Below are 23618 nucleotides of genomic sequence, written 5' to 3'. Positions count from 1 at the left end.
ATGGAGAACTACTCCCTCCTCATGGGAGCAGCAGCGGTGATGAAGATGGCGGTGGAGATGGCAGCGGTGTCGATGGAGAAGCCTTCCGGGGGCACTTCCCCGCTCCGGCAGGGTGCCGGAACAGAGACTCCTGTCCCCCAGATCTTGGCTTCGCGATGGCGGCGGCTGTGGAAGGTTTTCCGTATCGTGGTTCTTCGTATCAGGGTTTTCGCGACGGAGGCTTTAAATAGGCGGAAGGGCAGTCTCGGAGGGGGCACCGGGGGCCCACACCATAGGGCGGCGCGGCCCCCCTCCGGCCGCGCCGGGTGTGGGGCCCCCGGGGCTTCCCTCCGGCGGCTCTCGGGTGTTCCGGAAGGCTCCGGGAAAAATAGGACCCCGGGTCTTGATTTCGTCCAATTCGAGAATATTTCGTTACTAGAATTTCTGAAACCAAAAACAGCAGAAAACGACAATCGGCACTTCGGCATCTTGTTAATAGGTTAGTTCCAGAAAATGCACGAATATGACATAAAGTGGGCATAAAACATGTAGGTATCATCAATAATATGGCATAGAACATAAGAAATTATCGATACGTCGGAGACGTATCAAGCATCCCCAAGCTTAGTTCTGCTCGTCCCGAGCAGGTAAAACGATAACAAAGATAATTTCCGAAGTGACATGCCATCATAACCTTGATCATACTATTTGTAAACATATGTAATGAATGCAGCGATCAAAACAATGGTAATGACATGAGTAAACAAGTGAATCATAAAGCAAAGACTTTTCATGAATAGTACTTCAAGACAAGCATCAATAAGTCTTGCATAAGAGTTAACTCATAAAGCAATAAATCAAAGTAAAGGCATTGAAGCAACACAAAGGAAGGTTAAGTTTCAGCGGTTGCTTTCAACTTGTAACATGTATATCTCATGGATAATTGTCAACATAGAGTAATATAACAAGTGCAATATGCAAGTATGTAGGAATCAATGCACAGTTCACACAAGTGTTTGCTTCTTAAGGTGGAGAGAGATAGGTGAACTGACTCATCATAAAAGTAAAAAGAATGGTCCTTCAAAGAGGAAAGCATCGATTGCTATATTTGTGCTAGAGCTTTTATTTTGAAAACATGAAACAATTTTTTCAACGGTAGTAATAAAGCATATGAGTTATGTAAATTATATCTTACAAGTTGCAAGTCTCATGCATAGTATACTAATAGTGCCCGCACCTTGTCCTAATTAGCTTGGACTACCGGATCTTTGCAATGCACATGTTTTAACCAAGTGTCACAATGGGGTACCTCCATGCCGCCTGTACAAAGGTCTAACGAGAAAGCTCGCATTTTGGATTTCTCGCTTTTGATTATTCTCAACTTAGACATCCATACCGGGACAACATGGACAACAGATAATGGACTCCTCTTTAATGCATAAGCATGTGGCAACAATTATTATTCTCATATGAGATTGATGATATATGTCCAAAACTGAAACTTCCACCATGATTCATGGCTTTAGTTAGCGGCCCAATGTTCTTCTCTAACAATATGCATGCTCCAACCATTAAGGTGGTAGATCTCTCTTACTTCAGATAAGACGGACATGCATAGCAACTCACATGATATTCAACAAAGAATAGTTGATGGCGTCCCCGAAGCATGGTTATCGCACAACAAGCAACTTAATAAGAGATAAAGTGCATAAGTACATATTCAATACCACAATAGTTTTTAAGCTATTTGTCCCATGAGCTATATATTGCAAAGGTGAATGATGGAATTTTAAAGGTAGCACTCAAGCAATTTACTTTGGAATGGTGGATAAATACCATGTAGTAGGTAGGTATGGTGGACACAAATGGCATAGTGGTTGGCTCAAGGATTTTGGATGCATGAGAAGTATTCCCTCTCGATACAAGGTTTAGGCTAGCAAGGTTATTTGAAACAAACACAAGGATGAACGGTGCAGCAAAACTCACATAAAAAGACATATTGTAAACATTATAAGACTCTACACCGTCTTCCTTGTTGTTCAAAACTCAATACTAGATATTATCTAGACTCTAGAGAAACCAAATATGCAAACCAAATTAGCAAGCTCTAAGTGTTTCTTCATTAATGGGTGCAAAGTATATGATGCAAGAGCTTAAACATGAGCACAACAATTGCCAAGTATCAAATTATCCAAGACATTTTAGAGTTACTACATGTAGCATTTTCCAATTCCAACCATATAACAATTTAACGAAGAAGAAACTTCGCCATGAATACTATGAGTAGAGCCTAAGGACATACTTGTCCATATGCTACAGCGGAGCGTGTCTCTCTCCCACAAAGTGAATGCTAGGATCCATTTTATTCAAACAAAACAAAAACAAAAACAAACCGACGCTCCAAGCAAAGTGCATAAGATGTGACGGAATAAAAATATAGTTTCAGGGGAGTAACCTGATAATGTTGTCGATGAAGAAGGGGATGCCTTGGGCATCCCCAAGCTTAGACGCTTGAGTCTTCTTAGAATATGCAGGGGTGAACCACCGGGGCATCCCCAAGCTTAGAGTTTTCACTCTTCTTGATCATAGTATATCATCCTCCTCTCTTGATCCTTGAAAACTTCCTCCACACCAAACTCGAAACAACTCATTAGAGGGTTAGTGCACAATAAAAATTAACATGTTCAGAGGTGACACAATCATTCTTAACACTTCTGGACATTGCATAAAGCTACTGGACATTAATGGATCAAAGAAATTCATCCAACATAGCAAAAGAGGCAATGCGAAATAAAAGGCAGAATCTGTCAAAACAGAACAGTCCGTAAAGATGGATTTTATTAGGCCACCAGACTTGCTCAAATGAAAATGCTCAAATTGAATGCAAGTTGCGTACATATCTGAGGATCATGCACGTAAATTTGCTTAATTTTCTGAGCTACCTACAGGGAGGTAGACCCAGATTCGTGACAGCAAAGAAATCTGGAACTGCGCAGTAATCCAAATCTAGTACTTACTTTACTATCAAAGACTTTACTTGGCACAACAAAATACAAAACTAAGATAAGGAGAGGTTGCTACAGTAGTAAACAACTTCCAAGACACAAATATAAAACAAAGTACTGTAGCAAAATAACACATGGGTTATCTCCCAAGAAGTTCTTTCTTTATAGCCGTTAAGATGGGCTCAGCAGTTTTAATGATGCACTCGCAAGAAATAGTAGTTGAAGCAAAAGAGAGCATCAAAAGGCAAATTCAAAACACATTTAAGTCTAACATGCTTCCTATGCATAGGAATCTTGTAAATAAACAAGTTCATGAAGAGCAAAGTAACAAGCATAGGAAGATAAAACAAGTGTAGCTTCAAAAAGTTCAGCACATAGAGAGGCATTTTAGTAACATGAAAATTTCTACAACCATATTTTCCTCTCTCATAATAACTTTCAGTAGCAACATGAGCAAACTCAACAATATAACTATCACATAAAGCATTCTTATCATGAGTCTCATGCATAAAATTATTACTCTCCACATAAGCATAATCAATTTTATTAGTTGTAGTGGGAGCAAATTCAACAAAGTAGCTATCATTATTATTCTCATCATCAAATATAGGAGGCATATTGTAATCATCAAAGAAAATTTTCTCCTCAATGCTTGGGGGACTAAAAAGATCATGAAAACCAGCTTCCCCAAGCTTAGAACTTTCTATATCATTATCAACAATGGTGTTCAAAGCGTTCATACTAATATTACTACCAGCATGCAAATAGGATTCCATACGTTTTTTAATTTTCGCATCAGACAATCCATGTTTTAAATCAGGAAATAGAATAAGAAGCTCATTGTTGTCCATTATGCCAAACTAGTGTAAACAAGAAACAAAAAGATGCAATTGCAGGATCTAAAGGAAATAGCTTCGAGCACAAACACAACGGTGCCAGAAAAGTACTTTACCTGAGACCGGAGTATGAGTGCCTTTTACCTTTCCTCCCCGGCAACGGCGCCAGAAAAGTGCTTGATGTCTACGGGAGCTTCTATTCTTGTAGACAGTGTTGGGCCTCCAAGAGCGGAGGTTTGTAGAACAGCAGCAAGTTTCCCTTAAGTGAATCACCCAAGGTTTATCGAACTCAGGGAGGAAGAGGTCAAAGATATCCCTCTCATGCAACCCTGCAACCACAAAGCAAGAAGTCTCTTGTGTCCCCAACACACCTAATAGGTGTACTAGTTCGGCGAAGAGATAGTGAAATACGAGGTGGTATGAATAAGTAGTAGAAACGGCACCGAGAAAAGTGCTTTGCCCGGGACAGGTAAACAAGCGGTAGTAACGCAGCGGTAGTAACGCAAGTAAAACAGTAAACAAGCAGCGATAGCGATATTTAGGAACAAGGCCTAGGGATTAGACTTTTACTAGTGGACACTCTCAACATTGATCACATAACAGAATAGATAAATGCATACTCTACACTCTTGTTGGATGATGAACACATTGCGTAGGATTACACGGACCCTCAATGCCGGAGTTAACAAGCTCCACAATTCAATGTTCATATTTAAATAACCTTAGAGTGCAAGAAAGATCAATTCGACTAAACCAAGTACTAACATAGCATGCACACTGTCACCTTCATGCTATGTAGGAGGAATAGATCACATCAATACTATCATAGCAATAGTTAACTTCATAATCTACAAGAGATCATAATCATAGCATAAACCAAGTACTAACACGGATGCACACACTCGTCACCATTACACCGTGCGGGAGGAATAAAACTACTTTAATAACATTGCTAGAGTAGCACATAGATAAATTGTGATACAAAATACATTGCAATCATAAAGAGATATAAATAAGCACTTCACTACGCCATTCATAACGGTGAGTAAGTATTCTATGAAATATAGCCTAAGAGACCCACACGGTGCACACACTCGTCACCTTTACACACGTGGGACAAGGAGTCTCCGGAGATCACATGAGTAAAACTCACTTGACTAGCATAATGACATCTAGATTACAAGCATCATCATATGAATCTCAATCATGTAAGGCAGCTCATGAGATTATTGTATTGAAGCACATAGGAGAGAGATGAACCACATAGCTACCGGTACAGCCCCGAGCCTCGATGGAGAACTACTCCCTCCTCATGGGAGCAGCAGCGGTGATGAAGATGGCGGTGGAGATGGCAGCGGTGTCGATGGAGAAGCCTTCCGGGGAACTTCCCCGCTCCGGCAGGGTGCCGGAACGAGAGACTCCTGTCCCCGGATCTTGGCTTCGCGATGGCGGCGGCTCTGGAAGGTTTTCCGTATCGTGGTTCTTCGTATCAGGGTTTTCGCGACGGAGGCTTTAAATAGGCGGAAGGGCAGCCTCGGAGGGGGCCTGGGGGCCCACACCATAGGGCGGTGCGGCCCCCCTGCGGCCGCGCCGAGGTGTGGTGTGGGGCCCCCGGGGCTTCCCTCGGCGGCTCTCGGGTGTTCTGGAAGGCTCCGGGAAAAATAGGACCCTGGGTCTTGATTTCGTCCAATTCGAGAATATTTCGTTACTAGGATTTCGAAACCAAAAACAAGCAGAAAACAAAGCGGCTCTTCGGCATCTTGTTAATAGGTTAGTTCCAGAAAATGCACGAATATAACATAAAGTGTGCATAAAACATGTAGGTATCATCAATAATATGTCATAGAACATAAGAAATTATCGATACGTCGGAGACGTATCAAACCTGCACAGGGAGCCTCAACCCTTTGTCCTTCCTCATCTAGATTTGACGATCTACGGGAGAGCACGGCCGTCGTCTGCGAAGCCTGTCTTGTGCGGCCGTGCCAAGCCAGTAGGCCGCCGAATGTATCCACGTGTGGGGCATGTGATGCATGCAAAATACATACATGAACTTCGTAGTTTATTGCAACATATTCTCACATATTTACATATAATCTTATATTTATATTTTATAGTTTTGGGAGATTTTTCAATGATCTCCCTTATTTTTTTTATAACTCTGCAGAACAGGAAGTCTATGTTTTGTGTATTTTTACTTTCAGAGACCGATACGAAGTCAAATGGATCTGGGCTTTTCGAGGATTAATATTTCTCGAAGATGAACATTCTAGAGTCCTGGAATCTCACGAACAAAGGCCCGGAGGCCAAACCATCCTCGGTGGCACGGCCACAACCCCTGGCCGCGCCACACCATCTCTTTCCCTCCTCGAGCGTCCACAACCGTCCATCCAAATCCCTACCTGACGGTGTTGACCAAAAAACACCAATATAAGGTCCCCCGATGCATCTCGGAAATGAGGCAGAGCGTAACACGGAAACACCAAAATAGAGTTGGAACCAACAAAGATTGGAGAGGGAACCTCTGCCAGAGCCGTCACCGGTTGGATCACAACACTCTCCAAGATCTATATCATCACCACCAAGATGAAGAGGGAGTATTCCACCTCCGGACTATGGGTTTGTGGACGTAGCTTGATCTTTCTATCTCTTGTTCTAGCAATAATTTAGCACCATATGACCTGTCCAACATGATTATGGTCATCTATGTAATTCTCTTGTGGTGTATCTCTATTCTATGAGTTGATATTTGAGATTGACATTATCATATGTGTGAGATCATGTACGAGTAATGCATATTATGAACCCTTGTACATGATCTCACACATATGATAATGTCAATCTCAAAGAGAGTGGATTTGGTGTTCAGATGGGTACGTGTGCACGCATCAGCCGTCGTTGGATTGGCTTTGAGATCCTGCCATCCCACTTTCTAAACTAACGGTGACATACGGTGTTAAACAGAATACATGCGAGTGGGATCCGCTCAATGGAGAGAATAAAAAAATATACATATACTCTTCCTTTTGTCCATATGTGTTTTGTCGTTGGAACTCTTCCATCGACAAAAATGCGCTAGTCCTTACGAAATCAGACGAGACGCACACTCGTAGGGCGAGAGCGGAAGCGAAAATCTAGATCCAGATGACGCCGGCCACGATGCAGGTCCATGGCCGACCTCAAGGTTCACTCAGCACCTTCTCAGGTCAGATCTCAAATGCTGTTTCCGAATTCGAGCCGAGATTAGCGCTGCATGCTCTGATTCCGCTGCTCGATTCCCCCTCCAGCATGGAATTTACAGGTCTAGATTCGCACTGGATCGACCGAGAAGATGCAGTCCGGACGGAAGATCGGTGCTACAGTCCAAGCTAAAGCTTTGACTCGGCGAGCAATGAAAGCCCAGCGTGGCCTTCCTCCCTGGCTGCGCACACAAGCGTTGATGGAGACGGGGCAGAGCCGGAATTCTGCTTCTGCCTGCTAGCGAGCAGCGGTGGTGGTGCTGGAATCCTGGACGAGCAGTCTAGCGTTAGCATGTGTGTGACGATTAGCAGATTAGTTAGGTATCCAGGTTACTGTATAGGAGGTGGGATATGGTCAAAAGGCGAGCCAAGCTAGTACATGTGATTCTCCCACTTAACGTTTTTTAGACGGTGTTTGACACGTGCCGAACAGCTAACGTGTGCTCACGTACCCATGTGATCACCGAGTTTCATCCGTTCTTTTGTTACCTCGCTAGGGATTAAGTGAATTCATGTGTTATAGTTTCATCTGGTGACAATGTACTTGTTTGTTCAAGGTAGTATATTTGATATTTAAACATTATGTCATATTAATTAAAGCTATACTATCTTTGTTCTTAATTCTAGATTGTATGGAGTTTTTTTTTCTCTGTAGGAGTATAAGAGAGATAAGTTGCATCATCTCTATATTAGGACGTGATGCACATATGAATGCTTATTGCACATACAGAAGTTCCATCAATATTATATCCCTTGTGAATTATTTTATGTTCATTGCACCTTTATGAGAGAGTGGACAAGTGAAACCATGAAGTTCGGTTCATCTTTTATCATAAGAAACACTTTTACATTGCTTTTATCATTATTTACATTTTTAGTACTTATTAATTTCAAAAATAGAAAATTACTTTACTATTAGCAAATCCAACCAAAAACCCAAAAACACCTTTACTACATTGCTTTTACTTTAATTCCTAGTTATAGATTGTTTTTATTATTATCTATTTACAAGTTTATTTTACTTTACTTACACGAAACTTTGTGCTTGACAACCACACGCTGGATCTGGGACACTAGTCATTATATTTTATTTTGTAGATTGTTTGAACAAGAAAAGGAGAGAAGTTCTTCGCTAATTGCTCGAGAGTTCGATATAAACCATCGAGTCCTTGTGCGAAAAAGACGCTTGCTACAACACTCTGTACTTGGAGTCCCAATGAGTTGGTACATACGAAGTTTTTGCCATCAGCATGTCCATCGCACACCTCCACGTGCGGGGCGTGTTGGGTGGCGCTGCCGGATGGGGGTTGAGACAGTCCCCTGACGCCAGGTCATGCTCGACAAAGCCACAGAGCTGAGATGGAGATAGTAGCGACGATGGGGGATGAGGCTCGAGAGATGGAGGCTGGAGTTGGGGTGTAGAGGGTGGCGCGTGGTCGGCGATAGGAGCAACAGTGGTCAGATTCGGCCGGAGCGATGGTGGTTGGAGGCGGTTGCTGCGACGTGAAATCCTGGGAGAGAGAAGGGGACTGAGGGAAGGAGTTGACTTGGTAATTTAACAAAAAAAAGGCCCAGAATTTGTAATTTTTTAACATATATCACAACTGTTCGTTACGTATGTGCCATGTCGGCCTGAAAACAGGACCCACACGGCTAGTTTGGTGATTAAATCCGCGTGTTAGGTGGATCGGTGTTATCTGTTACAAATTATCGATGAAGTGGTGTTTTTTAAAACCATAACGTAAAGTGGAGTTTTTTAAAACCCTAGCCACGTATGTGATGGTTTTTTGTAATTTTCTCAAAAATGATTGTGCTTATTTTATTCTTCATAAAGTACATTTGTTTACGTGGACGTGTGCAACGTGCGAACTACTAGGAATGATTTGTACAATGTTGTCATGTTTTGAGTAATCGCCCATCGCTCTCTCAGAAGCTGTGATGTACGGTATTTATTTTACTGAAAGTAACTAGTGTGCTCGTTTATTTTTGAATGATTATTTTATTGACGTGTACGTGCCACACGAAAAGTCTAACTTGTCGCCTTAAAGAGCACTTTATTTAGTATATGATATCATTTTAATTGGTGCAAATGCCAGTACGTTGTTATCATGTAAGTATATATAGTTCTTGGTTGCTTGCTTGCACGGCATGGCGATGCACTCACTCCCTCACCTATGATTGCTCGATCCGATACGGCACGTACGGTTGGTTTCACCACATATTTCGATCGATCGGTTCGCCCGTCGTGGTCGACAACGTTGATCGATGTGTGATGGATCATACGTGCGTTCTTATTCGTTGCAGTTGATGAAGTTAATATGTGACTAGCTCTGCTGTGACACCAACCCGGGTGACCTGCTACCATTATCGGAAGAGCAACTGCTCAGAGTAACATTTAACCTCTCAAGTCCAATTTTCTAGTTTCTTAGCAAGTCTGCTCCAACGTTTCTATGCACGCATATAGTCAGTGGGATTTTACTTTGGGACCCAGAGTACAATTTTAGTCTCTGAACCATAGTTGTCCAAGATTTACTTTCGTATGTCAACCTGAGCCATCAACATTTTAAGCAGGACAAGTTTGGCTACTCTCCCAGCCAGAAATGGTCTCTGGATGATGTGTTTCGCACATGTTATGGTGTAGTACTTTTTATTAAAAAAAAAGAGAAAATAGAACAAAACAGGAAATGGATAAGAAAAATAAAAAGTAGAATGATAATGAAAAGTATTGTACATAAGATAAAAAAAACATGGAAGGGGCATCAATTGTTTTAAAAAAGGAAGTTGAGGGGTAAATCATAATGATTTTGCAGAACAAAAAATTGATAAAAAAAATAATGAACTGGAAAATCCTGAAAAAAGGTAATTCTAGCAATTAAAATGGCAATTAGTTGAACTGAAAAATGACATGTAAAAATAGTAATATGATATTTGTCTTGCAAATACTTTTATATCATATATATTACTAATATGTAGATATATTAAAAGAAAAATTATGCTTGAAAGTTGTGGATTATATATTACACCCTCCTTTTCATATTATTTGTCGCTGATTTGGATGTATCTAGATACTTTTTTTTTCATTTCATTGTAACTCGACTTTTCTTTCACTCGTAATATGACATGTGGATATTTGATTGTCTCCTATTTCATCCAAAGTCAATTTTTAGATGTCATTCACAATGTATATACATGTATTTTACGATGCAGTTTACATGTATATGTGTGATAACATTATTATTGTGCTAGTAATTTACTAATGTACATGTAAATACTAGTGTGAATGAGCTGTAATTTATGCAACATAAGAAATTCCGAACAACAACAATAAATTAATTGACCAAATCAATCTACCATGCATGTCAAGTGTTGACGAATTGAAAAGCCCTCGGCTATCGAATACTACCTCCGTTCCAATGAATAAAGCATATATCATTTTTGAAAAATAGCCTTACTCGTTGGAACGGATGGAGTACAGTGGAAACGAGAAATGACCATCAACTTTGAACACCGGTGGCTGCACGAGTCTTCTTCTCCATCGTCTACCTTAATCCCACATTGTCTCGCGCGAGCCGTGTTCTCCATCATCGACCCATCCACCGTGGTCCGCTGAGAACACATTCATTCATCGGGCATCAGCTGCTGCCTGCTGGTATCACCCAACTGAATAAACTGATGTAGTCTGATGGCATGCCACGCACATCGATCTCGACCAGTAGGATCTAACCGGCTCTGGTTGAGCTGGTCAGCATCAAATCAAAGATTAGTCAACACGCGCTACTCCCTAATACAGTATAGTACTGAAGCTGGCAGCCACGTTTGTCGTCCTTATTTCTGTTTGAATTGAATAGAGCAGCTGCACTTCCCGGAGCCCGACCGGCAGGCACACCACCCCTGTCGTCTCCTCCATGCCACGGCGCGGCCGCCACGACTCCGTCGACCACCCCATATAAATCCCAGCCTCACGCACCACGAGGCCAAATCAACCATCGCTGCCACCAACTAAGCTTCCCGGCTCCTTCCTCCGGCCGCCCACGTCTCCGGCGACGATGAGGCAGCAAGAAGACCGCGCGCTGCTCCCCACGACCTCCCCGGCCTCCGCCGACGGCACCGCTTCTTCCTCCTCGGCGGCGCGGCTGCGGACGGCGGGGCTGGTGGCGGCGTGGTACGCGACCAACATCGGCGTGCTGCTGCTCAACAAGTTCCTGCTCTCCGTCTACGGCTTCCGGTACCCGGTGTTCCTCACCGCCTGCCACATGTCCGCCTGCGCGCTGCTCTCCTCCCTCCTCTCCGCCGCCACCTCCTCCCCGCCGCGGAAGCCCCTCTCGCGGGGGCAGGCGGCCAGGGTGGCCGTGCTGGGCGCCGTCTTCTGCGGCTCCGTCGTCGCCGGCAACGTCTCGCTGCGCTACCTCCCGGTCTCCTTCAACCAGGCCGTCGGCGCCACCACGCCCTTCTTCACCGCGCTCATCGCCTACGCCATCGCCGCGCGCCGCGAGGCCGGCGCCACCTACGCCGCCCTCGTCCCCGTCGTCGCCGGCGTCGTCATCGCCACCGGGGTACGCACAGCGCGCATCATCTCAAATTATTTTTCCATTCAAGCAATCTAGCTCGAAGAGCAAGTCTTGACCGGGTCTCCCACCAAATTCTTGCTTCAATTCAGGGCGAGCCGAGCTTCCACCTGTTCGGCTTCGTCATGTGCGTCGGCGCCACGGCGGGGAGGGCGCTCAAGACCGTGCTGCAGGGGATCCTGCTCTCGTCGGAAGAGTAAGAAATCATCAACCATTGATCACGCTGGCATTCTCCATGATACATTTCACGCGATTGAATGTTGATCGGCATCGGCTTTGCTGTGCGCGCGTGCAGGGAGAAGCTCAACTCCATGGACCTGCTCCGGTACATGGCGCCGGTGGCCGTCGTCCTGCTGGTGCCGGCGACGCTGATCATGGAGCCCGACGCGCTCAGCGCGGCGGCCGCGCTCGCCCGGGCAGATCCCAGCTTCGTCTGGATGCTGCTCCTCAACTCCTCGCTGGCCTACCTGGTGAACCTGACAAACTTCCTCGTCACCAAGCACACCAGCCCGCTCACGCTCCAGGTGAGCCATGGTTCCTCTGTGTCTGTTGCCCTGTCTCTCAACCATTGTGCTCTGCTCTGCACATTGCTGGGAATTCTTCAGGTAATGCTCATGCGCTTGGTGCTTTGATCTCCGCAGGTCCTCGGGAACGCGAAAGGCGCGGTGGCCGTCGTGGTTTCCATCCTGATATTCAGGAACCCGGTGACCGTCATGGGGATGCTGGGCTACGGGGTCACCATCCTCGGCGTGGTCCTGTATGGCGAGGCCAAGAAGAGGAGCAAGTGAGCTCAACCTGGGGTCTCTTGTTTTCGCAACTCCAATGCTCCAGGAGATGCTGACTGAGACACTTGATCTTTCGCCGGAGCCCTCCAAGTTCCGGACTAGTCCTGAATCCTGATTGTGTCACGATGAAGACGGCCAACTCATGTACTGTATTTCATTCAACATATATTCATGCCCCAGGTTGCAACCTGGGGTCCTTGAAGTCTAGGACTTTGTGCGTAAGCCCATAGATAAGAATGTACTATAGAGCAAGTGCCTGATTGATATTCGTATTAAGAGAGATGTACAGATACCATGAGGAACATGATATGTCTATAAAACTATTCAAGATAACATCAGTTACTCTCGTGTAGTACCTGCGTAAAAACACTACTATTACCATAGCAACTGAGATGAACAAATGGTAATCATGTACGCTTTACTCGCAAATCTGCAGCTGACATACTAGGTCTAGTGTTTTGCAGAACAGAACATCACAGTTTTAACCATGTCCTGGGCTTTAACACTCGTAGCACTCTTTGAACTTCTAAATAAAACAACAAAAGAAAATGCAGGACAGTTTTTTGTACTAACTTCAGCTGAAGTTGCCTTCTGAATAACAAGGATGTAGTCAGGAACAACCAGCAGCATTTCTTGTGGAACTCGGAGCCTCTACCAGATCAAGACACCTAGTCGGTGGCATCCTCTAGAGAAATGGAGGACAGCTTCTGCGCCAACAGAGTCAACGGAGTTGCATCTCCATTAGCGGCTCCAAGAGAAATCGAGGACAGCTTCTGGGTCAAGAGAGTTACTGGAGTCATTTCCCCTATAGCCTGCACATTTGGATGCGAAGCAAACATGGATCCCTTCACTGGAGTCGTATCCCCTTCAGCCTGGATATTGTCATGCGACGTCAAAATGTTTTTCTTTAGTGGACTCGGAGCACCACTAGGATGGACATGGATGATCTGATGCAGGGCGGGAATGTTTTCTTTTGCAGTATCCACGACAGCAAACACTGAGCAGGTGTGGGGCATGCAAGCTTCACTGTCTGTCACCTCCGATGGTTCTACTTCCATTTCTGCAACTCCAAAGGGTAGTGAAGGTGGACAGGCCTGGGGCATGCAAGCTTCACGGTCTATCACTTCTGATGATTCTACTTCCATTTCTGCAACTCCAAGAGATAGTGAAGGTGGGCAGTCCTGGGGCGTGCAAGCTTCATTATCAATCACCTCTGATGGTTCTACTTCCATTTTTGCAACTCCAAGAGGCAGTGAAGGCGATGCCTTACTTTGAGAGGCTTCATGCTCTATCACCTCTGATGCCTTACTTTGAGAGGCTTCATGCTCTATCAACTCTGATGGTTCTGCTTCAGTTTGTGCAACATTAGTTTGGAATGGACTGCTTTCCCCACCAGGTGCTGACGAAGTTTCTGATTCTTGTTGATCAATGGTACATGACGACCGCTTAACTGTTGCTAGACTGCCATCATCATTGTCTTGGATATTCTGACACAAAGCTGGAATGTTCTCCTCTGCAATGTCCACAGCGACCAATGGACCAGTCTCAAGCATGTGTGTTTCATGCTGTGACACCTTCGATGAATCTACTTCTGTTTCTGCAACCCTGACAGCTTCATTATCAATCACCTTTGATGGTTCTTCTTCAGTTTCTGCAACTCTGAGAGTCAGTGAAGGTGATGCCTCAGTTTGAGAAGCTTCTTGCTCCGTCACCCTGGATGGTTCTACTTCAGTTTGAGAAGCTTCATGCTCTGTCACCATTGATGGTTCTACTTCAGTTTGCCCAACTTTGAGAGGCAGTGGAGGTGATGCCTTAGTTTCAGAAGCTTCATGCTCCATCACCTTTGATGATTCAACATCAGTTTGTGCAACTCCGAGAGGCAGTAAAGGCAATGCCTCAGTTTGAGAAGCTTGATGCTCCATCGCCTTTGATAGATCTACTTCAGCTTGTGCAACTCTGAGAGGCAGTGAAGGTGATGGCTCAGTATGAGAAACTTCCTCTGTTACCTTTGATGATTCTACTTCAACTTCTGCAACCCTGAGAGGCAGTGAAGTCGGCGCCTTAATTTGAGAAGCTTCATGCTCTACCACCTTTGATGGTTTTACTTCAGCTTGTGCAACTCTGAGAGGCATTGAAGGTGATGGCTCAGTATGAGAAACTTCCTCTGTTACCTTTGATGATTCTACTTCAACTTCTGCAACCCTGAGAGGCAGTGAAGTCGGCGCCTTAATTTGAGAAGCTTCATGCTCTACCACCTTTGATGGTTTTACTTCAGCTTGTGCAACTCTGAGAGGCATTGAAGGTGATGGCTCAGTATGAGAAACTTCCTCTGTTACCTTTGATGATTCTACTTCAACTTCTGCAACCCTGAGAGGCAGTGAAGTCGGCGCCTTAATTTGAGAAGCTTCATGCTCTACCACCTTTGATGGTTTTACTTCAGCTTGTGCAACTCTGAGAGGCAGTGATGGTGACGCCTTAGTATGAGAAAGTGCTGCTGCCATGGATTTTAGTTCTTGTTCATCACTGGTAGAAAATTCAAAGTTCCCCTTCAGAGTAGAAGAAATCCGAGGGTTTGGTGTGGCCAATGGTGAAAATAAGACATTCTTGGATTGCACTTGCACCCGGGCGGCTTTTTGCTCAACAGACTTCTCCTGGAGACATATAGAGCAAGAGTATCAGAACAAATAAAGAATAACGGCATCATTACGAAGAAGAAGAAAAATACTCCACTTACAGCATCAAAATATCCAATCTTGGGTGTAGGCCTTCGTAGACCAGATGGCTTAAAGCCGTTTCCTTGGTTGGATGTGTCTATATTAGATTTCCGATTATCACAAGGTGTGCCTTCTGTAACAGTAAGAGCCCTCGGTTTTGTGATTGGAGGGTGGTCATTGCTCTTTCTGGTGGAAGGGGACAGTGAAGATGACCTAGTACTAAAGCTCTCAGATGTTTGGCTCACTCTCCCTATAGTGGATGCTGTTGAAACCCCGGAAATCACAGAACTCATGCTGTCCACTGAGCTACTAGGTGAAATGGTCGGTGATGCACTCTCAATACTACTCCTAGTTACAATCTTATTTCTTGATGCTATTACTGGTTCAACCTTGCTGATACCAGCTCTCGATGATGAACGAATAGGGACCCTCTGAGCAGTTCTAGTCTTGCCAATTAGGGTCGGTGATTTGGTTTTCGCACCTGCCATAATACCCATGGGAGCACTGTGCAAGGAAGGAATTGATGTTGATGACAAAGCACCCGATTTTGTGGTGGAACTTGTCTTTGTCCCCCAACCAGGCCGAGATGGCACGCCAGCTGAAGTGTTAGCAGATTTACCAACTGGCTGCCTATTGACTACACCTCCTGCAAGAGGAGGAAAAAAGTGTGTTAGGATTGCTATCTGTAAACTATGACAGAACAAATTTGCATGTGGTGATTCACGGACCAGTGCTGCTTCTTTTGTCTGAAACCCCAGAAGTGGCAGTTGTGTTAGCTGGTGCTCCCATTGTAGCAACTCTTGGCAGAGCCCTAGGAGGTTTTGAGGATGGTTTTGCTTCAGCAGCCCTTGATACACCCTTCTCCAGCAGAAAAAAAAATGAACAAGATATTAAATTCAGAGTATTACAGAGTGGGAACTCCAACTAAAATAAGCAATTAGCGAAATTATTTCTCTCTGAAAGATTACAAATTGACTACTGGAGCTGTTACGATTTAGAATTATGCAGTTCCACTAATGACAGTGTTTTGTTGAACAAGTAATCCTAATTATACGGATTTAGATTATATGTTAAGTCGCATTACAATATTTCAACTACTGCAAGGAGTGGTAAAGGCTCTTAAACAACAGATTCACAAGGAAAACTACAGCACCCGTATGTAACACTGGTGATAAAACACTGGTGTATGTAACAAACAGCCTGCAAGCCCTAAACCTCAAGTTGGGGGTAAACAGCAGCGTAACTACAGAAAATATGACTCGGAAATTGCTAGCACAGAACATACCCCTCTTGTAACTGTTGGCTCTTTCGGAGTGACCTGGGGCCTTTGCTTGGTACCAACACAGCCATTGCTTGTTGAACCAGGAGGCCTAATCTGCAGTGACGTTAACACTATTGATTAGCAACGATGATCGCAGACTGCAGAACACCGGCTTTTTAATCACCAAGCAATTTCGTCAACATACCTTGCTCTGAGTCAGTGGTATCCGATCAACCCCCTTTCTCGCTGAAAAGTAGCAACAAAACAATCACATTAATAACAAAAAAAAAAAATTAGCAGCACACAATGCTCACTGAAGCTGCAACACAAGAACTCGACGTGTTGCTTCAACTTGCTGAGACATCTTACCTGTAACAGGAGGAGGTGCCTTCGCTGCGGCCTTGGTGCTTTTCGAGCTAGCAGCAGGAACACCTGGAGCTTTATCAGGTTTGCCCAATGTTCTCTGAACGGAAGCACGGACATTGTCAAACAGATCGGAGTCAAGACTTTCCAGCAGGAAGCTTTCGCTCTCGATGGTCGAGGTCGTGGACTCCGTCGACCTCCGCAGTTCCTCTGCGATCCCGGGCAGCAGCCTGGAACCCTGCGCCTTGCGGAAGGTGCTGTTCACGATGCCCAGCTCCTCCGTGTCCAGCACACCTGCTCGGGTAGACCGGGTAATGGTGTGAGCTGCTATCGATTGGCATACAGGTGCACATTCGGAAGACAACTGCTACTAGTGCACAGCAAAATGCGCAGGTTTACTATAACAAGCGACATTTTTGGAACGGGAAGGGTAATGTTAGTATGTGGTGGTAATGCATATCATGACGCGTAAAAACATACAGTACTATGAGCTGCTATCAGCTGGCATCAGGATGCACAGGGTTGACTACTACAGAAGACAATTACAGAGATGGAAAGGGAAATGTTCAGAACTGCTACCCACGTAAAACGCACAGGTTTACTACTGTAACACAAGCGTCAGTTTCGGAACATGAAGGGGAAATGTCAGTTTACGGTACTATGAGCTGCTATCAATTGGCATTAGGATGATGCACGGGGTCTACTGCAACAGAAGACAATTACAGAGCTGGAAAGGGAAGAAATGTTTAGAACTGCTACCCACCTAAAACGCACAGGCTTACTACCGCAGCACAAGCGTCAGTTTCGTAACAGGAAGGGGAAACGTTAGGCCCGGCAGGTACGCACATCAGGACGCAGGAGTTATCACAACACGCACGCAGTAATAATCACAAAATATCGTGCTAGAGATTTGAGTAGCGTGTTTAGGGGAGCAGCGCGTATGGGCAAACCTTCGCCGGTGAAGAAGGCGCTGTCCCAGGCGAGGCTCTTGCGGAGGTTGACGGCGCCCTTGGGCTTCCTCCTCTTCGGGGACTCCGCCCGCTCGGGGGCCTGCTCCGCGGGATCCAGAACCCGCCCCGCCGCCGCCGCGGCCGGGGAACCGCCGGCGGGGCGCACCACCACCGAAGTCCCTAGAACAACAAAATAGCCGCACGTCCGGGTCAGATCGGATCGGTGGTGCGAACGGATGCACGAATCCGCGTGGAAATGGAAGGCGCGGGGGGTGGGAGAAGCGCGCCCACCTGGGGCGGCGCGGGGCGGCGGGTCGGGGTGGTGCGGCGGGGAGGCGAGGTCGAGGAGGAAGTCGTCCTCGGCGGAGACGTCGATGAGCGAGAGCGCCTCCATCGGGGACCGGCGGTGGACGGCGGTGGCGGAGGCGGAAACCCTAGATCGCCGCGGATGGGGGAGGCGAGCTGGGGAGAGAGACGTTGGGTTGGGGCTCAGATCAGATGAGGAGAGTTTGGGGTTTGCGTATAAAAACGGGGCGCGTCTAGCGGGCGGCCGCGTGCCCAATAGTCAAACCGAGCGGCCGGCCCAAAAAGGAAAGTACCTGTCGGCTTTGGCTGAAAAAGGTAAGCCACCTGGGTCCACCACCTGGGTGCCGGTTGGCTGTTTCTGGCACGCACCAGATCCCGAAAAAACAGCGCGGGAGATCCTCCCTCCAATCCCCGCCCAAACCTAGCAGCTCCCCCAGATCCCAGATCCCATATAAGGTCCAGATCTGTCATACCAGAACCAAAACCTACCAGCTCGAGCTCCCAGCTCTTCGTCAACCTCGGAGCTCCGTTCGTCTGCCTCCAGCTCCCCATCTTCCTTCGTCACCTTCCCAGCTCCCTTCGTGAAGCTCCCAAATCCCTTCGTCAACCTCCCAGCTCTCCATGTCTACGAACCAAGAACCAAGCATCTCCAGAACAGGAAGATTTCCAGTGGGATCTTCGGATCAGGTAACAAAAACTGAACAGAAACCTTCAGAAATTGCCTATAGATCCTCCTATTCCTCTCCTGATAGCCTTCTTTTTTCATCAAAGAGAAGCTATGGGACATACCTGCTAGTTGTCTGTGAAGTTTCTTGCCTATATCATAGTAGGATTTTGCTCCTGCATCTAGATTGAAGTTTCCCATCTAGATTGGAAACTATCAGGCAACTTTTGTTCTTGTTAGCCATGCATACTATGTGCCCATGTAGTAACAGGCAAAAAATTTGAAGCAAGTACTATGAGGAACTGCAAGCTGGTAATAATTCTAGGAAGAACAAGCAAAAAAGGAAGCAACTTTGTTACCCATGCATGCAAATTCCTTGCCTAGTACAAGCAACAAGTAATGTTTCCCAGGCAACTTGTAAAAAATAGGGTGAAAATAGTAGAGTAAGCAACTTTTTAGCCTATGCATGCAACTTCCATGCATAAGAGAAGCAACAAAAAATGTTTCCCGGGCAACAAGTAATGTAGGATGACACAAAAGTAGAAGCGAGGTAACTTTGTAAACCATGCATGGAAATTCAATGCTTAATAGAAGCAACAAGTAAATGTTTCCGGGCAACAAGTAATTTGCGAGTCTGCACTACGGCACATAGTAGAAAATAGAAGTAAGGATCCATCAACAGAAAATGGAACACATATTCAACAGTGGTCTTGACATCTAGAAAGAAACTCCATGCTATGTACAAATCCACATATCTGCAAACTAGAGCGTGCACCTAGCCAAGAAAAATGTACTCTGTTCTAGGTAAAAGTAGCAATTGATGTTGAGGAAGTCATGATGTTGTCCTTTGCAATTCTCGTTGCACTTTATATCTTCTCTGTCAACGATGCCTATGTGTTTATAAAACAAGGTGTTAGTTCCAAGTCAAAAAATGTAGTTGTAAGAAGTAAATATTTGCAGATGCAATACATAAGTAGTAAGGCATGAACATAAAAATTAGTATTATGTTGATAGCAACAAAAAAGTACTCACTTGTCATCATCATCATCTTCCCTACAAAACCCACACTGTTTTTTGCTACATGTTTGTGCATGTTAGTTGCTTTCTGTTTGTGGTTGTTAGTTGCTTTGGTTGTGCATGTTAGTTGCTTCCATGCCCATGTTAGTTGCTTGTTTTCACTAATTATTTGCTCTGAGTTACATTTTGTGTTGTTGTAATTGCTAAAAGGGTCATTTGTTTCTAGGTCCCTGGTACTCATGGAGTGGATTTCCTTGATCTAAATGAGGTTCCTTTTGATATTAATGAGGAACCTGGTATCTTACCTCCCAATTATTTTACACAAGCTGTTGGATGAGGCAATTGACGAGTCTCCACAGCCACACTGTGAACACTCACGCCCCGGTTGTTAATGTAGAACCTGCTTGCAACAAATACATACACGGGTCCTTTTGTTGCTCCTACAGACACTACTTCAATTGCACAAGATGGAAATGAGGATGAGGCTTCGTCTCAGCCAAATGACCCCCATGTTGGCATGCGCTATGATACGTTGGAAGGTGCTAAGGAGCACTACAATGCACATGCTGCAAGGAAAGGTTTCTCTGTGAAAGTAAATAGTAACAGGAGGTCTACAATCACCGGAGAAAAACAGAAACAGCAGTTCACTTGCAACAAATTCGGGAGACCAAGGAAAGATGATGGTGGGGCTGAGTTGCGGGTTGATGTGGGGCCAATTCCTGATTCCGTATGCCGAAGATGAGGCTGATATTGAAAATGCAGAGCTTGCTTCCGTTGTGGCTGATCTTGCTGCTCAAGGGCGAAAAGAAAAGGTGCCCAAGAAGCGTAAAAGAGAAAATATTGTGCACACGTTTTGCAAGGCCCGGATGGTTGTGAAGTTAATTGATGGAAGGTGGGAGGTTATCCACTTTGTGCACGAGCATAACCATCCACTTATCCACAAACCATCGCTCACAAAGTATCCGAGGTCACACCAAGGCATGCCAAAGGAGGAAAAGGAATTTGTGAAGAATCTTCACAATACAAATTTGACAAGCTGGTAAGTTTTTCAGTTTTGATACTGCAAATTTGTGTATGTTGCATGTGGAAAAAAATTTAGATGGTAAGAATCATTTGGAAAAGTAAAAAAAGAATGTGAAAGTAGTATTTGTAAAGTTGCATGAAAAGAATAACTAGTTGCATGTAATGGTTAGTAAGTTGCTCCAAAATGGTCATGAAGTTGCCTGTTCTATTAATTTACTTGCAGACACTTGAATTGGTACTAGCCTGGAATGGTTCTATGATTTCATGGATTGTTTAGGTAGTTGCCTGGTTTACTTGTCAAATTCCAGGATATGTTGTGCAAGTTGTCATTGAAAAAATGCATGTAAAAAAGTTTGGAAAGTAATGCTCGAAAAATGTGAGGCAAAAAATAGTTGTGGACTATAATACAACCAACTAACCATTTCCTACTTTGTTTTCAATAACGAGTAAAATGATGGAAATCATGTCGGAATTTTATGGTTCAGAGTTGCTTGTGCCATACACAACCAAGACAATCACCAACTACTGTGCAACTCTGACTAGAGAAGAAACAAAAGATGGGGATCTGGCTAAAGTTGTCAGCTACTTTGTAGAGCTTAAAGAAGAAAAGGATCCAGACTTTTATTTCCGGTTAAAATTGGACGACGAAGACAGGGTAGAAAACATTTTCCGGGTTGATGGTGCTGCCCGGAAGGCATATGCGAGAGGCTTACCACGACTCGTGTCTCCTTTGATGCAACTTACTTGACAAATAAGTACGAGTATGCCTTTTGCGCCATTCATTGGGATAAATAAACATGGGCGAGTCCATCATGCTCGGGTTGTGGATTTGTTAAGCAAGAATTGGCAACAAGCTATGATTGGTTATTTGAGAGTTTCCTTATTGCCATGAACGGTCTTGCCCCGGACAATATTATCACAGACCAAGATGGTGCTATGGCGGTCTCGATTGGCAGATTATTCCCATCGTACGATTCACCGTAATTGTCGCCGGCACATAATGCGAACGCACGGTTGAAATGTGGCCCTACATCAGGCAGGAACCCTGGATTAGCTGAAGATTTCAATGATTGCATCGATTTCAGCTTTTCACCAGAGGAGTTTGAGGCAAAATGGGCTCTGTTTGTAGGCAAGTGGCCAGTTGTTGGTGGTGCAAATTCTTACTTTACGACTCTCTATGCTAATCGTGCTAAGTGGGTACCATGCTACTTCAAGCACGAATTCTTCCCATTCCTGCAGATCCACGCAACGAAGTGAGGGCTTTAATGCCATTCTCAAACGCTATACGAACCCAAAAAAGTCTATACTACACTTTGTACAACAGTATGAGAAGTTGCGGACTCATGTACTTGTGAAAGAAGGGGGTAATGATTACGGGACGGATTGTTTGGAACTTACTCCATGGTCACCATTCCCTGTTGAGGAACATGCTTTCAAAGTTTACTTGCAGAGACATATATTTGAGGTTCCGTAACGAGTTTGAGCTGATTGGGAGGTACAATGTGTTACCATTTGGTTGCAACTTTTACAAGCTTGAGCCAAACAGGGGATGGTGCGCAAAATATGGTACTAGGACCTACCCGGTAACCGCTAATAAGGAAGAAGGGACGTATTACTGTGAGTGCTCCAAGATGGACAGGGATGGTATACTTTGTTGCCACATCTTAAAGATCTTCACCCACCTTGGTGTTGATGAGATACCAGATAGGTATATCCTAAAAAGGTGGACTCAAGGTGCTTTGAGTGGTTATGTGCCAGCAGCAGTTGCTGAACAGCCAGATGTTATGCCTCTAGAATCACAAGTGCAATTGCGGCACGCGAACCTCAATATGGGATTCACAAAACTTGCCCGTATTGCTAGTAGAACAGACGCAGCTACTGCCATTGTTAACAAACATTTGAGAGCTGCAGCAACAGAGATATCTCACTTGAACAAGTCGCTCAAGAAGAAGAAGCCCGTGTCGCCGAGTCCCGTCCACTAGTGCACCTGATCAGCCTACGAAACCTAGGGACCCGGCAAAAACAACGACTAAAGGGAGGACTAAGGAGCACCGTACAGTTTCAGCTCTTGAGTTGCATCCAAAGAAAAAAGTTCAGTGTCACACTTGTGGTTCGTTCGAGCACAATTCCGCAACTTGCAAGCTTAGGTTTACGTAGTACTTGCGAAACACAAGTCCTTTGTAGTTCTCCAGTGAGCTTTATTTTTTTTTCTCTTTTAGTTGCCTACATTAGTTGTGACTTATTGAAAAATCAAAAGAAAAGTCTTGCCTCCCTTATTGTAGTCTAGTGTGCAACTCGAAATATGACAAAAATTCCTTGCTCGTTATGTGTTGTGGCAACTTTTAGGTTAAAACGATGCAAAATGCGAGTACTAGTGCAAGCAAATTGTGATGACAATGAAGCAACTATGATAACATTGATATCGGACATGTACTTGGCGAGTATGAAAAAACTGAATTAGGAGATGAATTATAACATGTAAGTAGTAAAAATGATGCACTGATAACATTTATAAAAAAGTAGAAACCAATAAAAAGGAATTGATGTCTGCATACTTGTTCTTCAAATGTTTAGAATTTGCCTCCAGTTTCCTTTGTTATCTTCTGAAGTAACCCAAGCGTGCGTCGAGCAACTTCCTTATCTTTGGGATATCCTCGGCTTTATATTCCGGTGGCAATCTCCCTCCCCGGCCGTCCGCATTCATGAGCGTGCAAACCCCACAATCACGGCTGCAACACCATAAGACGCGACGGAAAGAAAGAACAAGGAAAATAAAAAGGCAGTGAGTAAAAGACCATGGAATGTTAAACACAAAGTGGAAAAGAAAAAAGCATAAAAACATAGGTTATAAAACAAGTGGTATTGCTTACTTATTGGTTTGCTTTGGCACTGCTATTTCTTGCAACATGAA

At 44.6% G+C, this 23618-nt stretch overlaps 3 protein-coding genes across 3 annotated transcripts; 1 reads left to right on the top strand and 2 right to left on the bottom strand.

Annotated features, from left to right (window-relative positions):
• Positions 1-11105: 11105 nt before the first annotated feature.
• LOC124708033 (probable sugar phosphate/phosphate translocator At3g11320) lies at positions 11106-12744 on the top strand. The gene is made up of 4 exons (XM_047239724.1): positions 11106-11612; positions 11717-11820; positions 11920-12148; positions 12266-12744. Exons 1-4 carry the CDS (start codon positions 11106-11108, stop codon positions 12410-12412), a joined length of 987 nt encoding a protein of 328 aa, XP_047095680.1. The 3' UTR covers positions 12413-12744.
• On the bottom strand, positions 12728-14523 carry LOC124708032. The gene has a single exon (XM_047239723.1). The coding sequence runs from the start codon at positions 14329-14331 to the stop codon at positions 13078-13080; it is 1254 nt and encodes a 417-aa protein (XP_047095679.1). The 5' UTR covers positions 14332-14523; the 3' UTR covers positions 12728-13077.
• On the bottom strand, positions 14351-18091 carry LOC124646816 (endochitinase A-like). The gene is made up of 8 exons (XM_047186871.1): positions 17698-18091; positions 16754-17041; positions 16590-16630; positions 16409-16498; positions 15852-15981; positions 15144-15769; positions 14416-15060; positions 14351-14365 (listed from the first exon to the last, which is right to left on the bottom strand). Exons 1-8 carry the CDS (start codon positions 18089-18091, stop codon positions 14351-14353), a joined length of 2229 nt encoding a protein of 742 aa, XP_047042827.1.
• Positions 18092-23618: the final 5527 nt, after the last annotated feature.

This window comes from Lolium rigidum, chromosome 4, assembly GCF_022539505.1.
Source record: "Lolium rigidum isolate FL_2022 chromosome 4, APGP_CSIRO_Lrig_0.1, whole genome shotgun sequence".
Lineage (NCBI taxonomy): Eukaryota > Viridiplantae > Streptophyta > Magnoliopsida > Poales > Poaceae > Lolium > Lolium rigidum.
This window is presented reverse-complemented; position numbering and strand designations above follow the sequence as displayed.

What these genes read in the sequence shown, in the direction of transcription:
- LOC124708033 (XM_047239724.1), top strand. Translation starts at nt 11,106, where the DNA reads ATGAGGCAGCAAGAAGACCGCGCGCTGCTCCCCACGACCTCCCCGGCC. An exon ending in GCGTCGTCATCGCCACCGGG is followed by an intron (nt 11,613 to 11,716) that starts GTACGCACAGCG and finishes GCTTCAATTCAG; the next exon opens with GGCGAGCCGAGCTTCCACCT. An exon ending in ATCCTGCTCTCGTCGGAAGA is followed by an intron (nt 11,821 to 11,919) that starts GTAAGAAATCAT and finishes GCGCGCGTGCAG; the next exon opens with GGAGAAGCTCAACTCCATGG.
- LOC124708032 (XM_047239723.1), bottom strand. Translation starts at nt 14,331, where the DNA reads ATGGAGCATCAAGCTTCTCAAACTGAGGCATTGCCTTTACTGCCTCTC.
- LOC124646816 (XM_047186871.1), bottom strand. Translation starts at nt 18,091, where the DNA reads ATGGAGGCGCTCTCGCTCATCGACGTCTCCGCCGAGGACGACTTCCTC. An exon ending in CGCCTTCTTCACCGGCGAAG is followed by an intron (nt 17,042 to 17,697) that starts GTTTGCCCATAC and finishes CTACCCGAGCAG; the next exon opens with GTGTGCTGGACACGGAGGAG. An exon ending in AGCCAACAGTTACAAGAGGG is followed by an intron (nt 15,982 to 16,408) that starts GTATGTTCTGTG and finishes CTGCTGGAGAAG; the next exon opens with GGTGTATCAAGGGCTGCTGA.